Source organism: Phyllopteryx taeniolatus, chromosome 8 (genome assembly GCF_024500385.1).
Source record: "Phyllopteryx taeniolatus isolate TA_2022b chromosome 8, UOR_Ptae_1.2, whole genome shotgun sequence".
In the NCBI taxonomy this organism is placed as follows: Eukaryota; Metazoa; Chordata; class Actinopteri; order Syngnathiformes; family Syngnathidae; genus Phyllopteryx; species Phyllopteryx taeniolatus.
Window position 1 is genome coordinate 23783020 of NC_084509.1, and position 24172 is coordinate 23807191.

The 24172-nt window shown below is 42.0% G+C and overlaps 2 protein-coding genes and 1 long non-coding RNA gene across 4 annotated transcripts; 2 read left to right on the top strand and 1 right to left on the bottom strand.

Annotated features, from left to right (window-relative positions):
* The first annotated feature begins 503 nt into the window (after nucleotides 1–503).
* Nucleotides 504–3443, top strand: rnf7 (ring finger protein 7). The gene is made up of 3 exons (XM_061782562.1): nucleotides 504–765; nucleotides 875–922; nucleotides 2966–3443. The coding sequence occupies exons 1-3, from the start codon at nucleotides 600–602 to the stop codon at nucleotides 3082–3084; spliced, it is 333 nt and encodes a 110-aa protein (XP_061638546.1). The 5' UTR covers nucleotides 504–599; the 3' UTR covers nucleotides 3085–3443.
* Nucleotides 3444–3588: 145 nt separating this feature from the next.
* On the top strand, nucleotides 3589–11043 carry grk7b (G protein-coupled receptor kinase 7b). The gene is made up of 4 exons (XM_061782561.1): nucleotides 3589–5113; nucleotides 5198–5635; nucleotides 7053–7324; nucleotides 7526–11043. Exons 1-4 carry the CDS (start codon nucleotides 4517–4519, stop codon nucleotides 7851–7853), a joined length of 1635 nt encoding a protein of 544 aa, XP_061638545.1. The 5' UTR covers nucleotides 3589–4516; the 3' UTR covers nucleotides 7854–11043.
* On the bottom strand, nucleotides 6661–20170 carry LOC133482431 (uncharacterized). Of its 2 annotated transcripts, none has more exons than XR_009789786.1 (4): nucleotides 20042–20170; nucleotides 11528–11642; nucleotides 9053–9236; nucleotides 6661–6799 (listed from the first exon to the last, which is right to left on the bottom strand). It is a non-coding gene; the product is annotated as an uncharacterized LOC133482431 (long non-coding RNA). The 2 variants fall into 2 exon arrangements; XR_009789785.1 differs by lacking the exon at nucleotides 20042–20170 and adding an exon at nucleotides 14903–15234.
* Between the last annotated feature and the right edge of the window lie 4002 nt (nucleotides 20171–24172).

The window sequence follows — 24172 nt, forward strand, 5'->3', positions numbered from 1 at the left end:
ACGTGGCCTGAAGAACAACATGAAATCATTACTTCGACTGTTTACATTTAATGGACTGACAGTCTCTAGTCTAGACAGTATTTATGGTCACGATTATGATCCGATTCCTCAACAAGAACCACTAATCTAGAGTTAATGTACATTTAATGTGAAGACAATTGTCTGTCTGTTGTTTTGGAATTCAGTTTTTTTGGGGGGGTACAAATAACTTTAAACAGTTTCAGTTATTATGGGTAATTTTGTGCAATATAAAAATTCATGGGGGGGGGGGATCTTCTGGGAGGTGAGTGAGTTTGTGAATGTGTGAATGAGAGGCATTAACTTTGTGCACTTTGTAAAAAGCAGATTTATAAAGTTCACTCCGTTGACTTGGATTAGTTAACGAGCAGATCTGACATCGTCTATGGAAGAAGAACCCCCCCCCCCCCCACACACACACACACTAGTTTTACTCCGTAGCGCCCCCTAACGGTGTCAACGGTCAAAGACAATTGGACCTTCGCCTTTTCCGTCCATTTTGGTTGGCTAAGGCTAAGATAACGCTGCTAAGCTAACTCGGTAAGGGTTAGCGCATTTGTGTGGCGTTCGCAGCCGCAACCATGGATGACGGCGACGAGCTCGGGATAGTTCTCTCCCACAACACCTCCGCTGGCTCCAAGTCGGGGGGCGACAAGATGTTTTCACTCAAAAAGTGGAACGCCGTCGCCATGTGGAGTTGGGATGTCGAATGCGACACTTGTGCCATTTGCCGGGTGCAAGTGATGGGTGAGTGTGGTGTCGAAGCTAGCTAACCTAGCCCAGCTGCTCTCCAAACAAACAAAAAAATGCCGGCCGGTTGTTTAAGTCAAACGTAACCCCGGTTTTCCGTTTACAGATGCTTGCCTCCGATGCCAGGCGGAAAACAAACAAGAGGACTGTGTTGGTAAGATGACGTCAGCTGCGAAATGCATAAGTTTATGTTTAGCCGCTTCGCAGCTATCGCGACTTAGCCGAGCGGAAGCTATACAGGGGGGGTCCTCGATTTACGCTCCCGACATACGACAGTTTGAGTTCGGGTTTAGGCGCTCGGCATAGGAACATGGCTTAACGCGGCACACAAAGACATGCTCAGTTACCGCCGTACTTTCTGTTTGGCATTTAATTATTATTTAGCGTTATGGCATAGGAAAAGGGGTTTTCATACAAACGTTTTCTGACATTTGAATGTTTCGGTGTGCAGAGAAGTAGTCAGGCACAGTGGCGGAGGAATACTTTTATCCTTGGGGTGGCCAAGGCTATTTCAGGGGGTCCACAGACTATGACAATGAATTGTTCCTCGACCAATGAATTGCAATCAGTCTCTAAATGTTGCAATCTACATACTAAGCACACAGAAGATGAGGTTTGTGCGCATAAATTAAAGTTTATTAATATTTACAACACAATGCGCACACTTCAACAAATTTTCAATCACAGCGTAACCCGCTCACACAGTTATACACACACACACACACACACACACACAAACACAAACACAAAGAATTACCCACTCACAGGGGAGAACATGCAAACTCCACACAGGCGGGGTCGGGGATTGAACCAACCGTGCCGCCACCACTGTAGATGTAAATTTCATATTCAAACGTTCAGCTACAAAGTGGGTCCCAACTGGTTTTGCCTCACGAGCCAAAATGTAACTTAGTCATTAAGTCTCAACCGACATTTTTGACATTCTTTAGCAACTCAAATTTATTTCACAAAAAAATATCCCAGTAATACAAAAGCCTTTATGCACAGTTGAAAACACGAAAACAGTTGATATATATATGAAACATGAACAAACATGACATGAAATATGAAATAAAAAGGCACACTTTTTATTAAGAAAAAGGCAGACTTCTTTTTTTTGTATTTGAAAAAGGCAGACTTCTTGAATCAAATAATACAATAAAACAGACAAAATACTTCAGCAAAAAGGCAGAATTCACTTGTATTACAGGTAGGCTATACCTATTTTAAACATGCTAAATTGGAGATACTGGTAAATTTCAGAAATCAAAACTGAAATATAAAGGTAGGATTAACTTAAATTCCAGTATTTATGCTTTTTAAGCAAGTTACACTTGTGAAGCTCATTAACAGCAGTTTTGTGATGCCCTCAACTCCTGAAGTTTTCTTTGAAAACTAGTTTGTCTTAAAAGTGTTTTTCGCTAGCCTGTTGTGCAGTACGTTATGCATGAAATAAGATGCTGCATTGAAGAAGAAAAAAAAATGAAACAGCAACACTTTTGACACTGTAGTGGTCTCATTATTAAAGCCTTTAAGAAATATCAGTATACCAACAGTTTAGAGACATGACAAAGGGCAAAACTTTAATAATCCCCCCCGCCCCTCCTTCACGTTATATTTCATTTCAACCAACAGAGCATGAAACGTCTATCTGGCCGATTGTCTGCAAGTTTTGTTCCTCTAAAATCATTGGAGAAACACGTCAATATAAGCAGCAACCCGAATGAAATGTACAAGTTAATGTGGAGTGGCTGTCGGAAGCTGACACAGGTCATCTGGAGACGCCATGAGATGTCAAAAGGCGTCACTGATTTCAAAATGCAAACAGCTCCTTTCGACAAGACATGCGGTGCCGTGATATGGCAATCATCCGAGGGGGCATCTGGGGGGTCCAATCAGATTCCAGGGGGGTCCGGTGCTACCCCGGCCTCCCCTCTGGTTCCACCCCTGGTCAGGCGGCCCATCATTCTTACTTTAAAAAAAAAAAAAAATTGTTACATTGTTGGAAAATTTGTGCTTTAGAAATATTTTCTCCCCCCCAAGTATGAATTTACTTTAGCGTCAGCTGTATCTCTAAAAAGTCACGTCACTCATAATCCAAGGTACCGCTGTAGTCGCTTACATTGTGTTTTAAAATACTTTGTATATTACTGCCTTACTGTTTAGTTCAATATACAACCCTTTTCTTCTGTTTCAGTTGTTTGGGGAGAGTGTAACCATTCGTTCCATAATTGCTGCATGTCCCTTTGGGTGAAGCAGAACAATCGCTGTCCCCTCTGCCAGCAGGACTGGGTGGTTCAGAGAATCGGCAAATAAGGCCAGCTCCTCGGCGACGCGATTCACAGACGTCACCTTTTATGCACCCGAGGGTGGGCACAGATCTGGCCGTGATCGTTGCGACGCCTCGCGCAGAGCCGCTTTCTACAAATCTCCTCGGCCATTTGATTGCATGTTCCAGTATTCCCAGTGTCAGAGGTGGGCAATGAACCAAGCAGGTGGATGCCACACACACACTCTGACTCGTGGCTTGCGGAAGAGTCACGAGGAGAAACGAGATGACACTTTGCAGTGTGTGGTCATTTGTTAGCTTTACAATTTTTGTTTGTTGGGGGTGTTTGCCACATGTCAAATATGTGACTAATTTTCAGGAATAAAGGTTTGTGTATGGCTGTAAACTGATTAATTTCGCTTCTTCGTAGTCCACTATAGTCTGATTTGGATTGTATCAGAGCTGTATTATTAATGTTTAAAATGGGTATTATAAGCATAATTATTAATATGGCACTAAATAATTTAGCAATAACGACCGAAAATGTACAATGCAGAGAAAGTTAGCCCACTGCAATGTAAGCATGCTATCTTCTAATATATAATTGGATTTTTACTGACCCAGATTCAGACTCACTGCATTGACTTGAATGGCCTACTTAGAACATATCCTTCAGCTGAATCAGACCAGCATTCCTTCCTCTATGAAGTGTGCCTTTCAAGTCGTGCGCTGCCTTTTTATTGTAGCGGCAAGGATGGCCAAACCTTTTGCACTGATGGTCACATACAGAATAATAAGGAGCCCGCTTCACTTTGTGTTTATGAAACATGGTAAAGCCAATTCACTATACTGGAGGTCAACATGCTAAGCCGTTCAACATATTTCAAGAAAGAAATGGGTCTATTATGTACTATGGCTTTTATTTCTCATTCTGCCATACGTGTTGAATATACAAAGGTTGGAAAGTTATTTCTCAAAGGCCCACAGTCTCAATAACAATCATGACTAACCACCAAATCGCTACCAAATGTAAATATCTAAGAAATAGGTTATTGGTATGATTGTGATGTCGAAATAATTCGCATTCAAATATTGTGTTAACGCTAAAATTACTATTAAAGAGCCTCTGAATGATTGGTCATTATGTTGCCGATGGGTGTACATATGGTCTGACTAGCTCCTTGAAATGTATTGAAGGACTAACGTTTGGTTGGGACCTGCCAATTGTGACTTCAGGTGGCAGCCCACATACTGCACGTGGGCAGTTTGCATCTCCTAAAAATAGGCCCGACTAAAGCCTCTTAAGCTCAAACCACATAAGTTGCTTTCCCTGAGTGCCAACAAATCCTAGAGGATAGTGGCACTTTTAATGCCTGAAGGGTTGTGACAGGAGGGATGCTTGCAGGTGCTCTCTGGGTGGTTTGAACATGCAGGGTAGTGAAGTAGGCCCCCACGGTTTTTACAGGTGGGGCCTCCGGTATGAGTGACCTGCTGGTGGAGGAGCTGGTGGCCAACACAGCGTACCTCAGGGCTCAGTGGAAGGACAGCGATGAGCTGCGAAAGGAGAGAACCTCCCAGACTCTGCCCCTGCCGAGGAGCTCCTCAGTTCTGCAGGAAGCGGAAGGAAAGCAGTACGAGTCGCTTTGTGAGCAGCAGCCCATTGGCAGGAAGTTATTCCGGCAGTTTCTCCTCAGCTGTAACCCGCAGTACGCCGCAGCCGTCGAGTTCCTGGAGGAGCTGGGAGGATGGCGCTTTGCCGAACAAGACACCGAAGCAAAGGCCAGACGGAACCACCTCATTAAATTCTGTCGGCCCGAGTCCAGGAGTTTTCTGTCTTTTCTTAAGGGAGACGCTGTGGAAGCATGCAATCGCTTATCAAACAACATTGTTAATGAGACCACACTGAGCAAGATGAGAGAAGCCACAAGAGACTTCCTGCGTGGAAAACCTTTCTCGGAATACCTGAGGAGCCCATTCTTTTACAGGTTTCTGCAGTGGAAGGAGTATGAGAGACAGAAGATTAGTGATAAATACTTTCATGAGTTTCGGACATTGGGGAAAGGTGGTTTTGGTGAGGTAGGTGTTAAAAGCAACATTGTTGCCTGGTAGAAGTAAGCAATTGTGGTTTCAATGAAGGTGTTCTGTATTGCACTTTTGCAGGTGTGTGCAGTGCAGGTGAAGATGACAGGACAGATGTACGCCTGCAAGAAGCTGGATAAGCGATGCTTGAAGAAGAAAGGCGGTGAGAGGTTGGCCCTTCAGGAGAAGAAGATCCTGGAGAAGGTTAACAGTCTTTTCATTGTGAACTTGGCCTACGCCTACGATAACGACACCCACTTGTGCCTGGTCATGGACCTGATGAATGGAGGAGACATCAAGTTCCACATCTACGAGCTCGGAGAGCGCGGTATCCGCATGGACCGTGTGGTTTACTACGCGGCCCAGATGACCATGGGCATCCTTCACCTGCACTCGATGAACATTGTCTATCGCGATTTGAAGCCAGAAAACGTGCTGCTGGATGCTTACGGCCATTGTAGACTGTCAGACCTCGGACTGGCCGTCGAGCTGCCGAATGGGAAAATGATCTGCCAAAAAGTCAGTCTGGCGGCCTACTCATCACTTGACCTGTGCTTTGACATTTTTTTGGGTGCTCCAATGCCATCAGCAAAGCCTATCTGAATAACAGAGCACATTCTGCTGTGCTATGTTGTAGTAAAGTTGTTTGGGGTGGTTTTGTATTGTTGTGTTGACCCCAAAACAACAAATATTAAGTGGAAGGGGGCAGGGAAGATGCAAAATGTGTCTCCATTCTGCATTTTGGAACCTGAAAATGTGAGCATTTGCAAACAGAAGTGGACCTTTTTAAGAAAAAAATCAAATCAAATCCTTATAGTATCCTTTTGAATGCTAAAAACCTGACGTATATTACATTTTGGTTCATTGTAGGACTATGAGTTAAGTCACAAAAACTCAGCACAATTGCTTGCTTTTAACACTTGAGAAAATTGTGGAATAGGACCTAAGAGTGTTCTCTTACTGCGCTTCTTAAGAAGTAGGGTTACAGGAGCAGTTAATTTCTGTTGCACTCAAAGAGGTGCATTTGTTGTACGACTTAGTACTGGACTTCAAGTTACGTTCTCAAGCTAGAAAAGTCAAGTGAAAGCGTACAAAAGAAATAGCTTCGAGAGTACTACCTTACTGAAAAGCTACCATAGCATTTTCTTTGTGAGGACGTGCCTATTGCAGTTGTGTGTTCATCCCTTAGTGCACTGTGTCAAACCAGATGTGGCCCAAAAAAGCAAAACGTGCATGGACTTCCATAATTCTTGCTAAAATCTGTAACATTTTTCAATAGTCATATTTAATAAATAATAACATTGAGATATTACACGCATTTTTTGGGGGGTTAACAAACCCCTTTTTACAGGAACTTGAAAAATAGTTGAACAAACTATTGTCCTTGACGTCTGATTTCAAAACTAGTTATCCATTAATTTGTTGTGTATATGTAATGATATGATGAGGCGATTCAATGTTTATATGATTTCACAGTCATACCGGTCGTCGGAGGGAAACTGAACCAACAATGTGGCCCACAACAAAAGTTCGTTTGACACCGTTGCCTTCGTGCAAGAGGGTTACCAGGAATAGATAGTCCAATCGGCTCCAGCACGCCCGCGACCCTCGTGAGGATAAGCGGTACGGAAAATGGATGGATGATTCTTCGTCCGGCGCTGACAGACGAGCACTGTTGGAGGCCTGTGTGACCCAAATGAAGCCTATTAAAAGCAGCCTGACTTTAGAGTCCATGTTTGTGTTTTCTGTTAACGTTAGGTGTTAAATGTTTGCTTTGCCAATGATACATACACTATGGCAGTGCCTCACCAGATCCAACCGATGACAGTAGTGGTGGGGAAAAAAAAGCTTGTTACGTTTAATGCAGACTGTTTCAACTGAAGTGACTCGTCAAGATTTTCCCATTTTCTTAGTATGTGTGTGTGTGTGTGTTCAGGCTGGTACAACTGGTTACATGGCCCCCGAGATCCTGATGCAGCAGTACTACAGCACATCCGTGGACTGGTGGGCACTGGGCTGCACCATCTACGAGATGGTGGCTGCTCGCCTGCCCTTCCGAGACTTCCGCGAAAAGGTGCAGAAGAGTGAGGTGACCCGCCGCACCATGGAAGACCTGTGCAAGTTTCAACACAAGAGATTTGACCCGGCTACCAAGGACATCATCTGTTGCCTCCTTAAGAAAAAAGCAGCACATCGCCTTGGGTGCCAGTAAGTACAAAGCAAGGCTTTCAATGAAGATTGTTGGGGTTCTGCGGCTGCCATTGACCTCGGTGTGAAAAGTCAAACTACTGAAAACAATAATATTCTCTAGGTTGCTGACATGTCGAAAAGTGAAAGCATTCAAAACTAATGCTCCAACCTCTGTTTCATTACTTCTCCTGCCCTCATCCATCTTATCTTTCATACCAGAGGTGATGACCCACGAAAACACCCATTTTTCAAGAACATGAATTTCCATCACCTGGAGGCGTGGAGGTTGGAGCCCCCCTGGGTGCCAAAACCCAACGTGGTGTATGCCAAAGACACAGACTACTTCGACGACACGTCAGAGGTTGGAGACATTGAACTGAATGCCACGGATGAGACCTTCTTCAAAGAGTTCAGCACGGGCGCCGTGCCAGTCTCGTGGCAGAAGGAGATGATTGACAGCGGGTTGTTCGATGAGCTCAACAGGCCTGAAAGGAACGGCCGTGATCAAGTGATGGCATGGAAATCAAAGACGTGCGTCATCTTGTGAGCATCCCATCTAATCCTCAATCAGGATAAGCTACACTTCTCCTGAATACTTGAAATGATGCTGCTGGTCTTAAATAGGATCCGTACACAATAAGTACCTCTAATAACATTCAAATTACAATCATCCTCATTTGATTGAAAGAGTTTGATAGCAACTTCAATGTTGCTTTTCTCTTTAAATCATTATTGTGCCAGTCCCTACAGTTAAATGCTTTTTTTTCCCTCTCTCAGCATGTTAAAATGTGTCTTTTTTTTTTCGAGACACATGAAAACCTTGTTGGAAACATGCTGTGTGTACTTTTCTGCAGCTAACTGCGGTTTACTGCTGCAGTAACTGCACATTCATACAGGTTGGTTTACAGCAGAGTTCCGAATTTCAAGTGGAAACATGGCGTAGTCTGTCACCAACCCATGCTAATGCAGTAGTAAAGTCACAATTACACTTCTAGGACTTAACTATGACATAAATGAAAATTATGTAGGCTTAACTCAGTACAATGGGAACTGACCGTGCCTTCTTGTGCAGTGTGTCAACGTATTGAACAATCTAAACATTGCACTGTTTCCATTATATCACTTTCTTGATTTTATTTACTGTGTTGCTTAACAAGTTACTTGATAGCCTAATTCTGTATGCCTGTATAATCGCGATGAAGGTTTTCTTTACTGTAAACTAGCACGCGTGGGGTGTAGTAACAGAATTAAACCACCAGATGCCGCCAGACACCCGTGAAAGTCATTCCTCATATAATTTCAAGTTATAAACGCTGACCTTTTCTGCTTTAATTAGTGATAGGTGTACTGTAAAAGGAGGAAAAAACATGCCAAATGATTCCATCTCCTTATTGTTCTCCAGCTCCATCCACACAACAACCCTACGACAGATAATAAACAGGTTAAGGTCAGCAATGTATTGGCACTTTAAATCCTAAATGTGTATTCCTTTCCTTTTATCTAATACCATGTTGATGCCTTGTTTTGATATAAATACTGTGCTTATGTGTGTGTGTGTACAGTATGTTCAAATAACACACATTGCTTTTGCATGTGCAGTCCTCTGGTATGAAAACATGTCTTAAAGGACGTCTGCCTATTTAACGTAATATTACATTTTAATGTTACCAGGGTGTGATGTTTTACTTGTAACGTTGCTGCGTGCGCATGCTCATCTCATAAAGATAAACATGGAAAGTGGCTGACCAAATGCACGATGGCAGGTCTGTGAAGGCGTCGGAGGTCGGAAAACATCGTTGGGTCGAGACCGAGAGGTCACTGACTGCGGGGAAAGTGAGAGCCAGGCATGCAGGAGGGACGTTCAGTTGAGGGAAATGTTTCTGTTTTCACCACAACGGAGAAAGTAGGGCCAGCGGAGGTCAAGGTTAACCTACAAGAATGAAAACTCAAATTAAGACTTGGAAGGAAGTCATATGAACGTTGTTGTGGTAGAAGGGTGACTCCCACCTCTGCACAGGAAGTGTTTATTTTTGGTTAACGTTCAATTTGCTCTGCTTCATCGCTTGAATTCCTCACGTTTCCACAAATAAGTGAATTCCGGCTGGGCACTGTGTGTGTGTTTGTGCGAGTGTGTGCGCCTAGCTCTCACACACACATCACTTTGGGGCCATTTCTCAGACTTGCCGTCATTTCCGGGACACTTTCCGTAAACCATATTTTTCAAGGAGAAAGCGCTTTGTGGTGAAAAGTGATTCCTCTTTTTACTCATAAGGCTTGTAAAGTAACTATGGCGACAGTGTTCTTTTAGAATTGGGAAAGTGCAACATTTTTTTTTTTTTAACACAGATGACTTTTTTTTTTTTGTCTCCACCTGAATGGAATTGATATGATACACAAATGCTGATTAGAGTATTTCTCAATAGCTAAAACACAAAGCTCTGTTGTTTGAACCAAATGCTCAGTGACCAGAATCCACTTGTTGATTGGTCAACATTTTGGTAGAACCTTAAGCACTTTTCACCTAGTTAGACACAACCTGAAAACATATTTTAACCCACTAAAACACGTTTTGCACTCTGATGCCCGTGTGTTGCATAATGGTAAGCACAGGTAGCAAAAGTGAAACTCAAATTAAATAGATTTTTAATTTAATTTCAATTAATTGATCACACTTGATCACGGAGAAAGATTCAGAGGAAAACAGCTATTTGCTTTTTTTCATTTGGTACATGTTTACAGTATGACTACACAGTGCTGTACACAGAAAAGTGTTTCAATACATCAATTTTCCATTATAGGCCTAGTAGCTTTAGAGTTATCAATCTAGCTATCTATTACGTACTAAACAGGATTTTTGTTTTATTTTGCAAAATGCATTCCTATTGTGAACAATCAAGTTTATTCCTACAGCTTCACGTGTATTGAAAAAAATAAAAACAAAGTCAAATTGGCAATCAATGAACTTGAAGTATTTCAATTGGCACCCTTTCCCAACACATCTAACCTCTGCTTTCTGCTCACCTGTCACCCGAAATAAAGTTCTCCCCCACAAGTTGAAAAAACCCCAAGGAAACAGCTCTAAGTTCAAGAAGTCACAGCATCCTGAAACCTGAGTCAGCTGGAGCCGTTTAAAGCTGCCTGATGTTCCTTTTTGCCCTGCGCTGGAGGCTGATTGGAGATCAGTACTTCAAACGCGGGGAGAAGGTACAGCGATCGGGGCTAACGCAGCAGGGAAGCACTTTTACAATCCTTCTTCTGTGGTGCATATGTTCATGTACTTTGATTACAGTACAAACGTGTGTGTGTGTGTATGTTTGTGTGTGTCTCCGGAGAAGTGCTCTTAAAGCAATCGATTCACTGGATGACAATAAGGCAAAAACCGAAATACAAGCTTCAGGCTGGTATTTCGGTTTCTTGGAGTGTCTCAACTTTGATTGAATTAGCTGGTGCTTTTCGCATTCTTTGTTAGTGATTCAAGAGTGACAGTCTGGAGCTTGTCCAAGTACTCTCTTATTAGTGTGCGCTCTCCTTGCCACTTCCAATCTGTCAATATGTCACCGTATTCACTTACAGCATGTCCATCCATCCATTTTCTATGGTCCTTCAGTCCTCAATACGGTCTCGGGTAAACTGGAGACTATCCCGGCTGGCTTGAGGTCGAGGTTAGTGGTTTAACCCCTGAACCGGGGTACAACTCTTCACTTCAAATGTTGTGTTGAGATACAAGCAGATTGAACTGCACAGGCGATCGTGCATGTGCGCTACTGACAGCAGTGTTCAGCACGAAGCAAGTGAGATTCCGCGCTCCCACTGTGATCCCGAGGTGGGTAGAGGAGCCAAATATTGTATTCGAACAAGAGTAGTGTTACTTTAGAATCATACGACCCAAGTAAAAGTAAAAAGTACTCCTTGAAATAATTACTTGCGTAAGAGTAAAAAAGTACTCAGTGGAAAAAAAAAAACTACCAAAGTACTGAGTAACTAGTGAGTAACGTCTGATTTATTTTTTAAATCAGAGCAGGAATGTCAACTGAAAATAAATAATATATAACTAAATGAAATAAGAATGTTCAAATTTAGATATTGCTGAACAATATCACTTAACCTAAATCATAATAAATACAATCTTTATCAAATAAAAAACAACAACACTTGCATAAGGCTTTCCAGAAACATTATTTGCTTTATCCACCAAAGGCAGGCGCAGCTGTCACGACTCACTTTGATTGGCCCGCAGAGCCCAATAGTAGACTTTTGTGCGCAGACATGTGACTTTCTTCTGCCGTTTGATTGGTGAACTTGAGCCAAACGTCACTGTGGATTGGAGCCGCGGCGCCTGATGCGGAAGTAAAAAACAAAAGTCTAAAAATAGATTGCGCATGCAATTATTGCAATAAAAGTAGCAAGCAGCATGTAGACTATTGTAACGGAGTAAAAGTACATTTTCTTCTTTCCATAAATACTCTGTGGCAGCTGACAACAGTCAGGTGATGTCACGCAAGCAGCTAGGGGAGGTAAGGTTTTAAAGATATTGTGGACGTAATCATTTTGCAGGTGCATTATTCAGTTTAAGTAAGGCTCACGGGGTCATCACTTCATCCTCAGACTTTGTGACTGTTGACTGACTTGGTGCTGGTGTCTGCTGAAACAACAGATACACATTCAACAGTACTGATAGCACTATGCTGTACTCGTCCGAACTTTGAATGCACTTTTTCATGCCTTGAATGCGAAACTTCGTTCAAACCTTTGACTGGTAATGTATAAGGGGTCCTTGGTCGAGGATTTCGTCGCTATGGTAAGCACTCCAAATCTGCCCCGTTGACCTGGCTGGGGCATTTCAAAACAGAATCTTCTTCCGGTGAAGCCATTTTTGGTTTGATTTGGATCTTCGCTTCGGGTCATCGTGATGCTCCAAAGTGAAATCCTTCTTCATCTTTAGCTTTCTAACAGATGCTCGACGGTTTTGTGCCAAACTTGACTGCTACCGTATTTTCATGTTCCAAAGTCCCTTCGCCTTGACTAAAGCACCACTTCCAGCTGAAGAAAAAAAAATAAAAAATAGCCCCCAATAATGACCAAAAAGTTCAACGGTTGGATTCTCCGAGCCATAACACATTCCCACATTCTCTCCAACTTGTTGCAATTTTTTTTGGGAGTCAAAAGCGGGACTCAAAACCCAAATAGTGACAGATAACCTAACTCCGTCCAATGTAATGTCCAATGACTACATACAGTATACCATAAATACGGCAGTTGCCAAAGCTGTGTATCGGTCATTATATCATGTATATTATGTGTTTATGTGTTTAAGAGGGAGTCAAAAATGAGTCTGTGCTGATGTTGGCACACCAGAGTGTTTGTTTGATGGAGTGTGTCCTCAGAGGTATTTCATCATGTTTTGACAAACAGGCTCATATCTCTCAGCATTTCAAATCCAACATTGCTCAAGTTTCTGCTTGAGTATCGCAGAGGCCATAACACATAGAATGTTTTCACCAGGAACAAATCTAATAGCTCTGTAACCTTATCGGCTTTTATTCTGGTCTGATGTGACTAAATCAATAAAATAACTGAATATAAATACGGAGGATTAAAGGGCTGAGCTGTATCTTGTGACCATCATGAGGATGAGGCCCATGAGTTTTTGCCCTCGCTCGAATGCCAAGATAAATACACACACAAGACACAGACACACACGCAGTCCCCAGATGTTTCTCGGCATAGCCTATTGTGACTCTACCACGATTTGTTCTTCTCGGATGTTGACCTCTTTTGCCCTTCAAAACCGTCACATTTTCTACTTTTCCACTTCTTTGCTCAATTTCTCGGGAACCATCTCAGAAGCACAAAAAGCTGAATAGAAAAATGTTCTTGGATGCGCAACCTGTAAAAGGCCCGTTTGCGCGTATCCAATTGACTGCAGTTGTACACACTTGTTCCAGAGGTTATTTATGGGCGTATCGGGGTGTTCGGTTACAGTTCGACTTCCAAAAAAAGAGGCTGTTAATCTTGCTAAATTTGTCTGCTCCTATGATCTTCCGACTGATGGTCATCTGTTGGGTCACCTGAGCTATTTTTAGAACTGGATCTGCATTCGGAGAGCACTTCCAAACGTCGTCGTAACTGATTGCCGGGGATACCACGGCAATACACGACTCCGTTGTTGATGCTGTTGTGACTCTTTGCTCTTCACCCAAAAATATGCATTTAATCGCATTTTTCCATTTCTGCACTCAAGCGGCAGAGAATATTTTCCAGTGCCCTAATTCCTTGAACATAATAACACCGATACACGCGATGCATTGTCTTATTTTTTTTTTTTTTGAGCCCGATGGAAGCGTAGAGATGAGCATATATGTGCGCAATTGATGCAACAAAGACTTCGTCAAAGCATTTCAAGCCTAATGCACCAGAGCTAGCGTCCGCGTCACCTGTTCTAATCGAACAGGTACGGTTAGCTCGTGTGGATGAAAGGAAAAATCGAAAAACTCCGAGCCCAACGCAAACTTGGTGAACCCCAAGTTGTGTAGCAATATGTGCTTGTCTTTTTCTTTGCGTTTTCGGCACAAAGGAAGGCACACACAATTAAGAAAAGCTCATGGCTTTGTTGTTCGCGTTGTTTTCAGCATTATCCTTTATGCCCAACAGATGGCATTAATGCCTTCTTTGTCTTTATTAGGCATGGGCAAGTATCAGATTTTAATGCTATGATAACCTTGAACAAAAATGTGGTGGTTTCACAGTACTGTGGTAACGCAATTACAGCTCCAAAATTCATTATTTTGAACTGTTTGGTTATATAACTTTTTTTTTTTCCATGGAATGCAATCTATTTTATTTTTAAACAACACAATCAAATATTTGGTACATTATTAAATGTGTACCATGTTGAGTTAAAATAAAGTACAAAATAATAAAATAAACAGTGAAATGTTTCTAAATAAAATCCAAATGTAGTACCTTAATACAGGTTTTACAAGTGCAAAAGTTTGAACTTGGAAAAATGGACTTTATTATTACATTTGTTTGGAAATGAGAGAAAAATTTCCGCTTTATTTCTTTTAGCATGCTCTATGCACATTTCTACCTTTATCTCCCCCCTGTGTCCTCCAATAGGTGAGAGTTCTATACGCAGCTGCTGCAGGTCACATGCTTTTATCGGATTGTGAACATAATCAGCACACACACTCTTGTTAACATCAAAGTGTGTCTTTCCCCACCCCCCCACCCCCATTCGGTGCATTGACCCCTGTGTTGTTTTTTTTTGCGTTAAGTACACTCGCCATTACTGCTGCTTGGTGTGAGGAGATGGAACATTTCTCTGAAGATCTGTAAATATGATCTCTTACACTGAACGCACACACACACACACACACACACGCGCTCGCGCGCGACCGGACCTTGGCATCTCTGCAAAGAACCCTCTGATGGAGTGGCCCTCACTCCTCATTTGCCGTTTGAGTTGGCATTGGCAGACGTCTCCTATGGTCCCCGAGCCCTGGCGCACACACATACACACGCACACACCTACACACTCACTCACACACATCGACCGTACTTCATGGAGCCTGCAGGGAGCCAAACTGCTCTCACCTGTTGTCTCTGGCAGCCTAAGAGGAGACGATTAGCGCCCAGTACTGACAATATGTTCTTTGTTTCCCTCCGTGCCTCACTCCAACTCTCCGCCATCTTTCAGTCTGTCACTTGTGCCACCACTTTCTGTATTTCGCTTCGAGCGTTTCTATTTGTGTCCATCTGGCTCACTCCCTTGCTCTGCTTTCTTGCTTTTTTTTTTTTTTTTTTTTTGCGCTCCCTCTGGTGCCCTTGTGGCCATGGCAGCAGCATGTGGAAAAACTGTTGAGCATATTATCACAGATCATCCAGATAATCCCTTTATAAATGTGTTTTGCAGTGGCGGTGACCACATGTGCTGCAGGGGTCGCATCAATGAAGGATGAACTCATCAGGCTCGCTCTGTATCAAGGTTTAGAGGAGTCACCCTGTTTGGCATGAGCATATTCTTTTATGTGCACTGCGACTTGCAATCTGCCCTGACAGCACACTAGCGCAGGCTATTGTGCAGGAGCGGAGAAGTGGGCAGCTTTCCAGTGCCTGGGGAACCAGTGACGTCATCCGCGACTATGACTCAATACAGGTTTATTCTGTTGCTTCATGAACCGCGTCAGACTTATTTAACTTACTTGGATTTTGCCAAGCATGAGCAAGAGCAATGGAAACCTTAAAGGGTCAAAAATCCTCGAGCAAAGCGATCGTTATAAAAGTTGCACTGGAGGTATATCATGCTAAAAAAGGTCATGATGAAGCTGATTTTTGTGAGAACGACATGAAGGTGTATGGCTCACTACAAAATCTAATTGTTTTATATAGTTTTTTTTTAAAGGCCCTGTAAGGTGAATTCAGAGATTTGTTTCTAAATATTATACATTTGAAGATAATTGCTTTTAAAAAGTGCAAAGACTGAGAACTATATAGTCGTCAGTTTTCCAAATGTTCTTGGCACGGCTAAAAGGGCGCCTTTTGACGCACTTGGCATGCAGCACGAGTCACCCCTGCAACAGCGTACAGTTAGCGAGCTAGCTATGCATGCACCCCAAAAATACATCTTCCCGGGATGCCACAATTTACAAAACAGCTCGGTGTTGTTATTTCAATGGCCAAGTATTACGTATTTTGTGTTATTCAGGCTACCGTAATACTGTATACTGAAACGCAAAGCATTGTGGGGTTTATAACCAGCAGGCAGTATGTGCTCAAATGCCCAATGCTGAATATCGTGTGGCGCCATGTTTAGTAAACGGTTGACTTTCCAGAAATTGTCTCCGTTATGTGGACCTACACACTGACACAACACCAAGTGAGGATGTGAAAAGCGCTGTAGTTGATTCCCATCTGACTTCCCTGTGACTAAATACATGAAACTTAATAAGCCAAGTGTTCCTGTTGCTATTAATGAAGCATGGCTCTGGGCCTTGAGACTCCGGGAACATTCAATTCTTCCAACTTTCCAAAAGGAAGTGACAGCAGGGGTCCTATCTGCCTTAGGCTTCAACTGGATCCTCACCTGAATACACATTGTGTTTTATTTTAGGATGGAAGAAATGAAAGAAGTTCACAAACTATGAATATAGTACATCTGTTTGCTATTAACCGGAACCCTGTTGCTAAATCGATATATTTATGTGTAAATCACAGACCTAATTTCAATGGATTTCTTCAAGACAACTTGTAATGTCGGCCAGTAGCGTGGATGGCAGTGGCGTCCGAACTTTCTTCCCAGGGGGGGGGGCTTAGGTTATTATAGTAAACGAAAACGAACGAAATAACTCAAACTGAAAAAAAACCATTTTCGTTAATGAAATAAAATAAAGACGGAATGTTTAAAAAAAAAAAAAAAAAAAACATAACTAAGTAAAACAGCTTTTTACGTTTGCAAAACTAACTAAAACTAACTTTAATTATCGCGAAAATGTCCTTCCCTTACGTCTTTGTCGATTTATTTCGTACATGAGCTTTCAGTGTTGATTTTAAATGTATTTATTTTGGATAAATACATAAGAGTTGCACGTTTGAAAGGTTGAAATTGTATTTTTTGTTTGTTGAGTTTTTAATACACAATACTTATTGTGACCTTTGTTTCCCCCTCACACTTCACAAATACCCTGATTAAAAAATCTAAAACTAATACCAAAACGAATAAAAACTGAAATTAAGCAATTTTGAAAAAAATTAACACAAACAAACCTGCTCTAACAACTAATTAAAACTAACTTATTTTGAAAAATAAAAGTCAAAACGAAATAAAAACTAACTCTAATGCAAAATCCAAACCTATGATAACCCTACAACATCTACGAATACAAGGGCCACTTTAACATTCTTCGATTTGAATTTTTTAAACACGCTAAAAGCAATCCATCAAGCAATTACGCAGTACAGTGTATTATAGTTATTAAGTAAATGTGATTTGTTCACAAATTTGAACTTGGCACGGAACAGGAAGTTATTCATCAGGATGTTATAAAGACAAAGGTGTTTCTATTTTAGTTGGAAATAGTGTATTTGCATCTTTGCTTATTTAGCAAAGCTCTATATAAAACCAATTTTTTTTATATGTATATACACATTATTGGACGTAATATTTTGGTGATGAAGATGGAGCTTTACTTCCAGTGCGGTATGAATATTTTGAGACTAGCGGCGATTAAAATAGCCACAGCAAGTGAGGCTAACTGCTAATCTCATCCACAAACATCTCTGTTAATGCGCCAAAACGTGATTAGTGATTCGTCGACTTCAAGCTTTTAACGCCGATGCGGAGGAGTAAAGTCTAATCAATGAACAGTTTAACCCCTTTTGGACACAACTCTTTACAATACGGTGCATTTCTCCACCTCTGTAAACCAAAACTCCGATAATAAACATATGAATTAACACCACCTGATAGTGTCAAGAAAACTTGGTATTATTATCTTATGGGCAGGCCTTTATTATAGTCAATTTGAATGAAAAGTCAATTTCCCCTCATGTTCAAAATAATAAATTAAACGTTCCCATAGATATGACCATTTAAAAAAGTATTGTCTGTGGACGTGTGTGTAAGTGTGCGGCAAACAGCTATTCCATTAAGTATTCATTGATGCGACATGACACACGCTGAGTTACGGGGCCTCTGCGTGCGGCAAACTTGGAGCTTGGACCGACCCTGACTGGCCTCGGAACACCTCGGTCATGACTCTCTGGTGGCAGGTGAAAACAGTTCGCAAATGTAAATAGTGTAAGTCGAGCAGCCAGAGCAATGACATCCCGTCATTATTCATGTCGACTTCAGTCCATGGATCTCAAATGGAGTGAGTGTCCGATGTGTTGAAGTCAAACTGGGCCAAACTCCCAAATAAAATGACCTTATATGAACTCTCTTGCTCTTATAACACATACATCTGCAAAATGAACGATTCAGGGCATTCAAAAATCTCTCCATTCTCAACCAATCTTATCCTGTTCAAGGTCGCCTATCCCAGCTGACTCCGGGCGAACGGCGGACTACACCCTGAACTGGTCGCCAGTCAGTCTTCTTTTCACTATGAGCCCGATAAAAAAAATCATAAAAAGGGAAAAGGGAATTTGTGTCGAGGTTTTATCATACAAATACAGTATATGACTGAAGTCTTTTTTTTGTTGTGTCGAGTTATCAAAATGGGTATTTTATAAAATTAACAATCCAAATGTTTGTACTTAGTACATTTCAGAGTTTGTACTTGTTTACGTTAACTTAAGGAGTTGAATCAGTACTTCTACCGGGGTCTTTTTTTTTTTTTTTTTTTTTTTTAAACACATTTGTACTTCTTAAGTACAGCGTGTGAATACTCTTGCCACTGCTGCACTAATGTAATAAATTAGTGTCCGTGTTTTTTAAGAAAAGTGTGTTCTAGATTTTAACTTTTCAAAACAACGTTGACATGGCCTCACCACACACACACACACACACACACACAAATAATACAAATAAACGAGAAAGGCTTGTGTGGAGACCACATGTCGAATTCATTCAAGGTTGTTCGGTCATGCCTGCAGTACTGAGAAGGTTTTACATCTTTATTATCTCACATCAGTTTACGGGTGCAGTTTGGCATAAGGGCTATTATCTCACATCAACATCCCTACAGGCTTCTAATCTCCCTTTACATGCAGGATGAAGACACACACACAAACACACGTATATACGCAAAGCACAATTGTGGCGTTGAACAACCACCAGCTCGATGTTTACAACGTTCTGTCGCTACTCCATGTCAGTGCATGTTCGGTTTGTTCGTTTGTTTTTCAAGGCTCATGCTGGTGTTTTTCAAGAGTGATGTAGTTTTCCATGCAAGTAGAAGTGATGCAAGGTCACCACAGACACAAGGTCTCATTCACTCATGCCTAATCAGAAATGGCGGCTCCCCTTTGTGCCATTCACCAGTTTTCTTATCTGTTGCTTACTTATGTGTTTGAATGACAACACGGTTGTTTCCTCTTCTTCCATTATTCCCTTATGGAATCAGATAATACAAAATAGAATTTTTACAATCTTCATCGGGATGTGGGAGGAAACCAGAGCAACCACGCAGGAACAGGGAGAACATGCAAACTCCACACAGGCGAGGCCGGATTTGAACTCAGGTCTACAGAACTAACCAGTCATCCACCATGCCACCTAACATATACATGTTAAATATAAATATGATATATTGTATATTAAAAATATATGGAACGGCTCGCCATGCGACTTGACTCGGGACTTTAGGGCAAAGACTTGAGACTTTTCTTGGGACTTGCAGAGCAATGACTTGGTCCCACCTCTGCTCCGTAGTATCGACCAGAAAAAGAAGCACTGATTTCAGTACCCATCCCTACTTGTGAGTGACACATTTCTTGAAAAGGGAGTTTTATATGTATCAAAGTGAATTTTATACATCATAAATGTCAGTCAATATGTTTTGCAATTCTAATACTCCAAATGTTGTTTGAGTTGCCATTTGTTGCTTTTTGGTGTACGCATACATTTGGTAAAAGGCAAGCTGCACTGTTTCTACTCAAATAAATGCAATTCCACTGAAGTGAGTCAAAGTAGAAACCAGAGTGCCTGATTTAAACGTAATGCAGTGTTTTCCCACATCCTCGAAGGTAAGGTAAGCTGTGTAAAGTACAAAAGAAACATCATTTTATACGTACCTCACCAGAGAAAAGTGAAGCAGGCTGTGTCTGCTGGCGCCCAGTGAATGTGCGCTCTATGCTCTGTCAGACAGAAGAATGAGCTGCTTTATTGCTTCTGCTGTGGGCTTCCAGTCATCACAGCTATCCCTTAGGCAAAAAGGAGCAGACTAATGTATTAGGTTTTATATCGTTCCTTATGAATAGAAATTCATTGTTGGCCTGTTAGTACCAGGAGAAGGCTCGGTTTTGCTACAATGCACAGAAAGTTTCGTTACCATGGACGGTCTACATCCGTACATCTTTTGCACCTCACTTGGGAGCTTAAAGTAACTCCACACCTACTTAAAATATCGCGCTACTTGTCTGATCCAAACGTAATGTGAATGAACCAGAACACAACGGAGTCTTAACTTGCTCGCAACATAATCCACCCAAAAAAGGAAAGGGAAATGACGTGTACAATGTCAACCCAGACACAGATCATGACAGCATCTTATGAAGACGTATGCGAATATCTCAATTCTACTGAACCCCCCGTTGCTCCTGATGCTACGTCATCAGCAGGCGGAATGATGACACAGCGTTAAAGGGCTTTGTGTACCTTGAGGTAGAAAAGCACGATACAAATCTGCCATTTTGTATTTGTGTGTTTGAATGTTCGGATAAATGTCTTTAAAAGTGCATCAGTGATTTTCTTTGCAAAGTCATGACAGTACCTTAATGGTTCCATTTCTATTATCACTTTATCAGCGCGGCGGCATATCCAAAGCTTGCAACAGGAAGCAAAATCTTGCTTGCTTGGCCTTTTGAATTTTCTTTTTTGACGTATCTCTTGTATTTGGATCTCGTAAGATTGTACAAGTATACCTAACGTTGTTGTTGATAAGAGTCCATCCTCAGCACCGGATTTCTTGATGTCGTACAGGGAAAATGAACTGTGAATTCAGTGTTTTTTTTTTTTTTTTCCATTATGATTTGTATTGCGATGCTAGGAACTCGCTGAATGTTCCATTTTACCTCAACATCCATCCATCCATGCTCTATAACACTTGTCCTCATTATGGTCATGGGTGAGCCGGAGCCTAGCCCAGCTGACTTTGGGCAAAAATCTTCAACGAACCCAACATGCATGTTTTGGAAGGAAGCCAGAGTGTCCAGAGAAACATGGAGAGAACATGTAAACTCAACACAGGAGGGCCTGAACCAAGATTTCAACCCAGAACCTTTCGACTGTGAGGCAGATGTTGCTAACTGCCAGTCAAGATCAACCATCAATTAAAAGTAGTCCGAGTTCTAATCACTAAATGAATTATCGAGATCCTCCCTAGTACATTCTAATCTGAATATACCTGGAACTCCCACAAGTGTTTTAAACCCAGCGGCAACTCTCTTTGTTACTGGAGCCCGTTGCGGCCACAGAGGGTGACATCATGTACTGCGTGCACTCGTACTGCTGATGGCAGCAGGACAGTAAGGCGATCTCCAGGCTATCTGCGGGCCATCGGCATCATCCAGACTATCTGTGACACGTCTGGCATGTCCCGAGCCAAGGGCCAGATTCGGTCTCCTTTTCCATGACTGTCTCTTCAAATCAAAGTTGAACCTCAATGGCATGCCCTCCATTGCAAAGAAGTGATCTCCTCCAAGTATGTATTTTGGTTTAATCCCCGGCTGCTGTGTGTGTTTCCACATGCCACCAAGTTCCTTGACAGCGGTGCTTTATGGTGCAACAGGCCCTGCCAATGCTTAGAATGCCAGCACGCAACTTCAGGCAGCCAGTCGTTTGTCACATCTCACTTTTGCAGTCAGTCACGCTGTCAGATGAAATTGACCCGCTCTTTCATAAAAGAAAACCCTCGAAATCTTAGACAAGAATCAGAACAAGGCACACGTCTGTCTGTCCTGTGCCCCCAACCTCTTATGCACACAATCCTCCCCCCTCAAAAGGCAACCCCCGCCACCATATGCCAGAAATTATCATACAAGTTTCTCTTTGTATCCATATTTAACCATGATGGAGAAGAATTGAGCCTTTATATGAGGGGCAGCTTGTGTGTTTATCCAGCAGCAGCGGCACCAGGAAACAAGAGAAAGCCCCCATTGCTGCTGGAGCGGGCAGGAAAAGGTTGGAGACTGCGAGGCTGGCGGGACGAGAGGTGAACGGCGAGCAAGAGAGAAAAAGAAAGAGTCTTTCAGGGACACTCGTTTAGTAACCTGGGATTTTTATGCTTTTTACATTTTTAGGAAAACACGCAGACCTCTGGGTATGGCATTTAGGACCAAAACAAAGATGTCTTTTACCATCGAGTTGCCTGTGAGTCCTAGGACTCATTTAAAACGCAAAAACACAAGCGGAAAAATTACAATGGCACAATTAAAAAAAAAGAAAAAGTCTTACATTTTGATAAGGAATTTTGGGAAAAATATATATACTATAATCTAAAGTCTTGCAGAAGTTCAGAGTATAACCATGACCTTAAAACAAACAAAGGGGTTGGGGTCCCCAAACATCTCAGAAAAACGGATTAGTCAAGTTTTCTTCGATTCAAAGCAATAATTACCACTTTAATCTTAATTCACATGCTTAAAAACATGTTAAATTACGCACTCCACTTTTGCCAAAATGAACCAAAGTACAGTACTTGAGGAAATGTATTTAGTTACATGTGGATGTGGAGGGCCCCTTGACAGTGGTTGCCTTGGGCCCCCAAATGACGAGCTACACCCCTGCCTTAAATGAGACATTGGGATATTATATGCTTTGTATTGTTTTTGTGGCTTTTATTCTCAAAGGACCAGACCTCAAAAAGGAGTTTGCAAGAAGAACAAGAAGACAAGAAGATGAATGAAAGTACACCTTAAGTTACGTCAAGCAAGCATTCACAGCAGTAAGATTTTATCGTCACTTGGTGGCACTTAAGAATGTTAAAATGTTACTTTAGAAATCTTTACAAAGGTTGTTCTCAAATTTGCCATGTGGAAAATAACTCTTTTTTTAATGTTCCTTCTTTTCAACTCTGGTTCTGCACTTGACAATGAAAACATAGCTAATTTGAATCTCACGTCCGTCTCGTTCAAGTTGAACGACTTATGCAGCCTTGTGTAAGTCCCTGCACTTGACTGTAACGTGGTCCTTCCTGGTAGTCTGTAGACATGTTCCAATCCAGCAGAAGTTATTTATGGTGAGGAGTGGGACATATATTGGTGCTTAATACTCTCAGAAGCCTCGGAAGAGCGCAGCTACACTTGGTGTCAACTTTCATTTAAGGGACAAAATCCACAGTTCATTTGGGGCTATTGTCGAGTGTCCAAAATTATTGCATCATATCGTCCATTCAGCAGAGCAATTTTGGTTCTCTCTGAATAATCTAAGGGTTGACTTGAATTCGGTCACAAGAAGGAGTCCCGCTATATGCCTATCAACTTTGACCAAAAAAAACCAACTTTTAAGTCTGCATTTTCATGCAACTGTGTAATTTCAGCACACTGTGACACTGCTTTTCCGGGTGTTGCATAACAATAATCCATCCATCCATTTTCTGAGCCGCTTCTCCTCACTAGGGTCGCGGGCGTGCTGGAGCCTATCCCAGCTGTCATCGGGCAGGAGGCGGGGTACACCCTGAACTGGTTGCCAGCCAATCGCAGGGCACATAGAAACAAACAACCATTCGCACTCACAGTCATGCCTACGGGCAATTTAGAGTCTCCAATTAATGCATGGTTTTTGGGATGTGGGAGGAAACCGGAGTGCCCGGAGGAAACCCACGCAGGCACGGGGAGAACATGCAAACTCCACACAGGCAGGGCCGGGGATTGAACCCGTGTCCTCAGAACTGTGAGGCTGACGCTCTAACCAGTCGTTCACCGTGCCGCCCATAACAATAATAAACGTGATAAAAGTTTGAAGTGCAATGTTACGCAGGATGGGCACATACTGTACCTGTACATCCAATTGCCATTCACTCGGGACAAATTAAATTAAACAAAACATGGCTTGTGTGTGGTTAGTGGCCTATCCAAAACGATTGGTGCGGCAGATTTATTTTGGGCAACTCGGTAATATTATTGTATGTCTTCCACTAACATTTCCAATTCAATCACTTAAAACTTCTTTTTGCGCTTGCGATGCACTCCCAAATGTTCCATGGT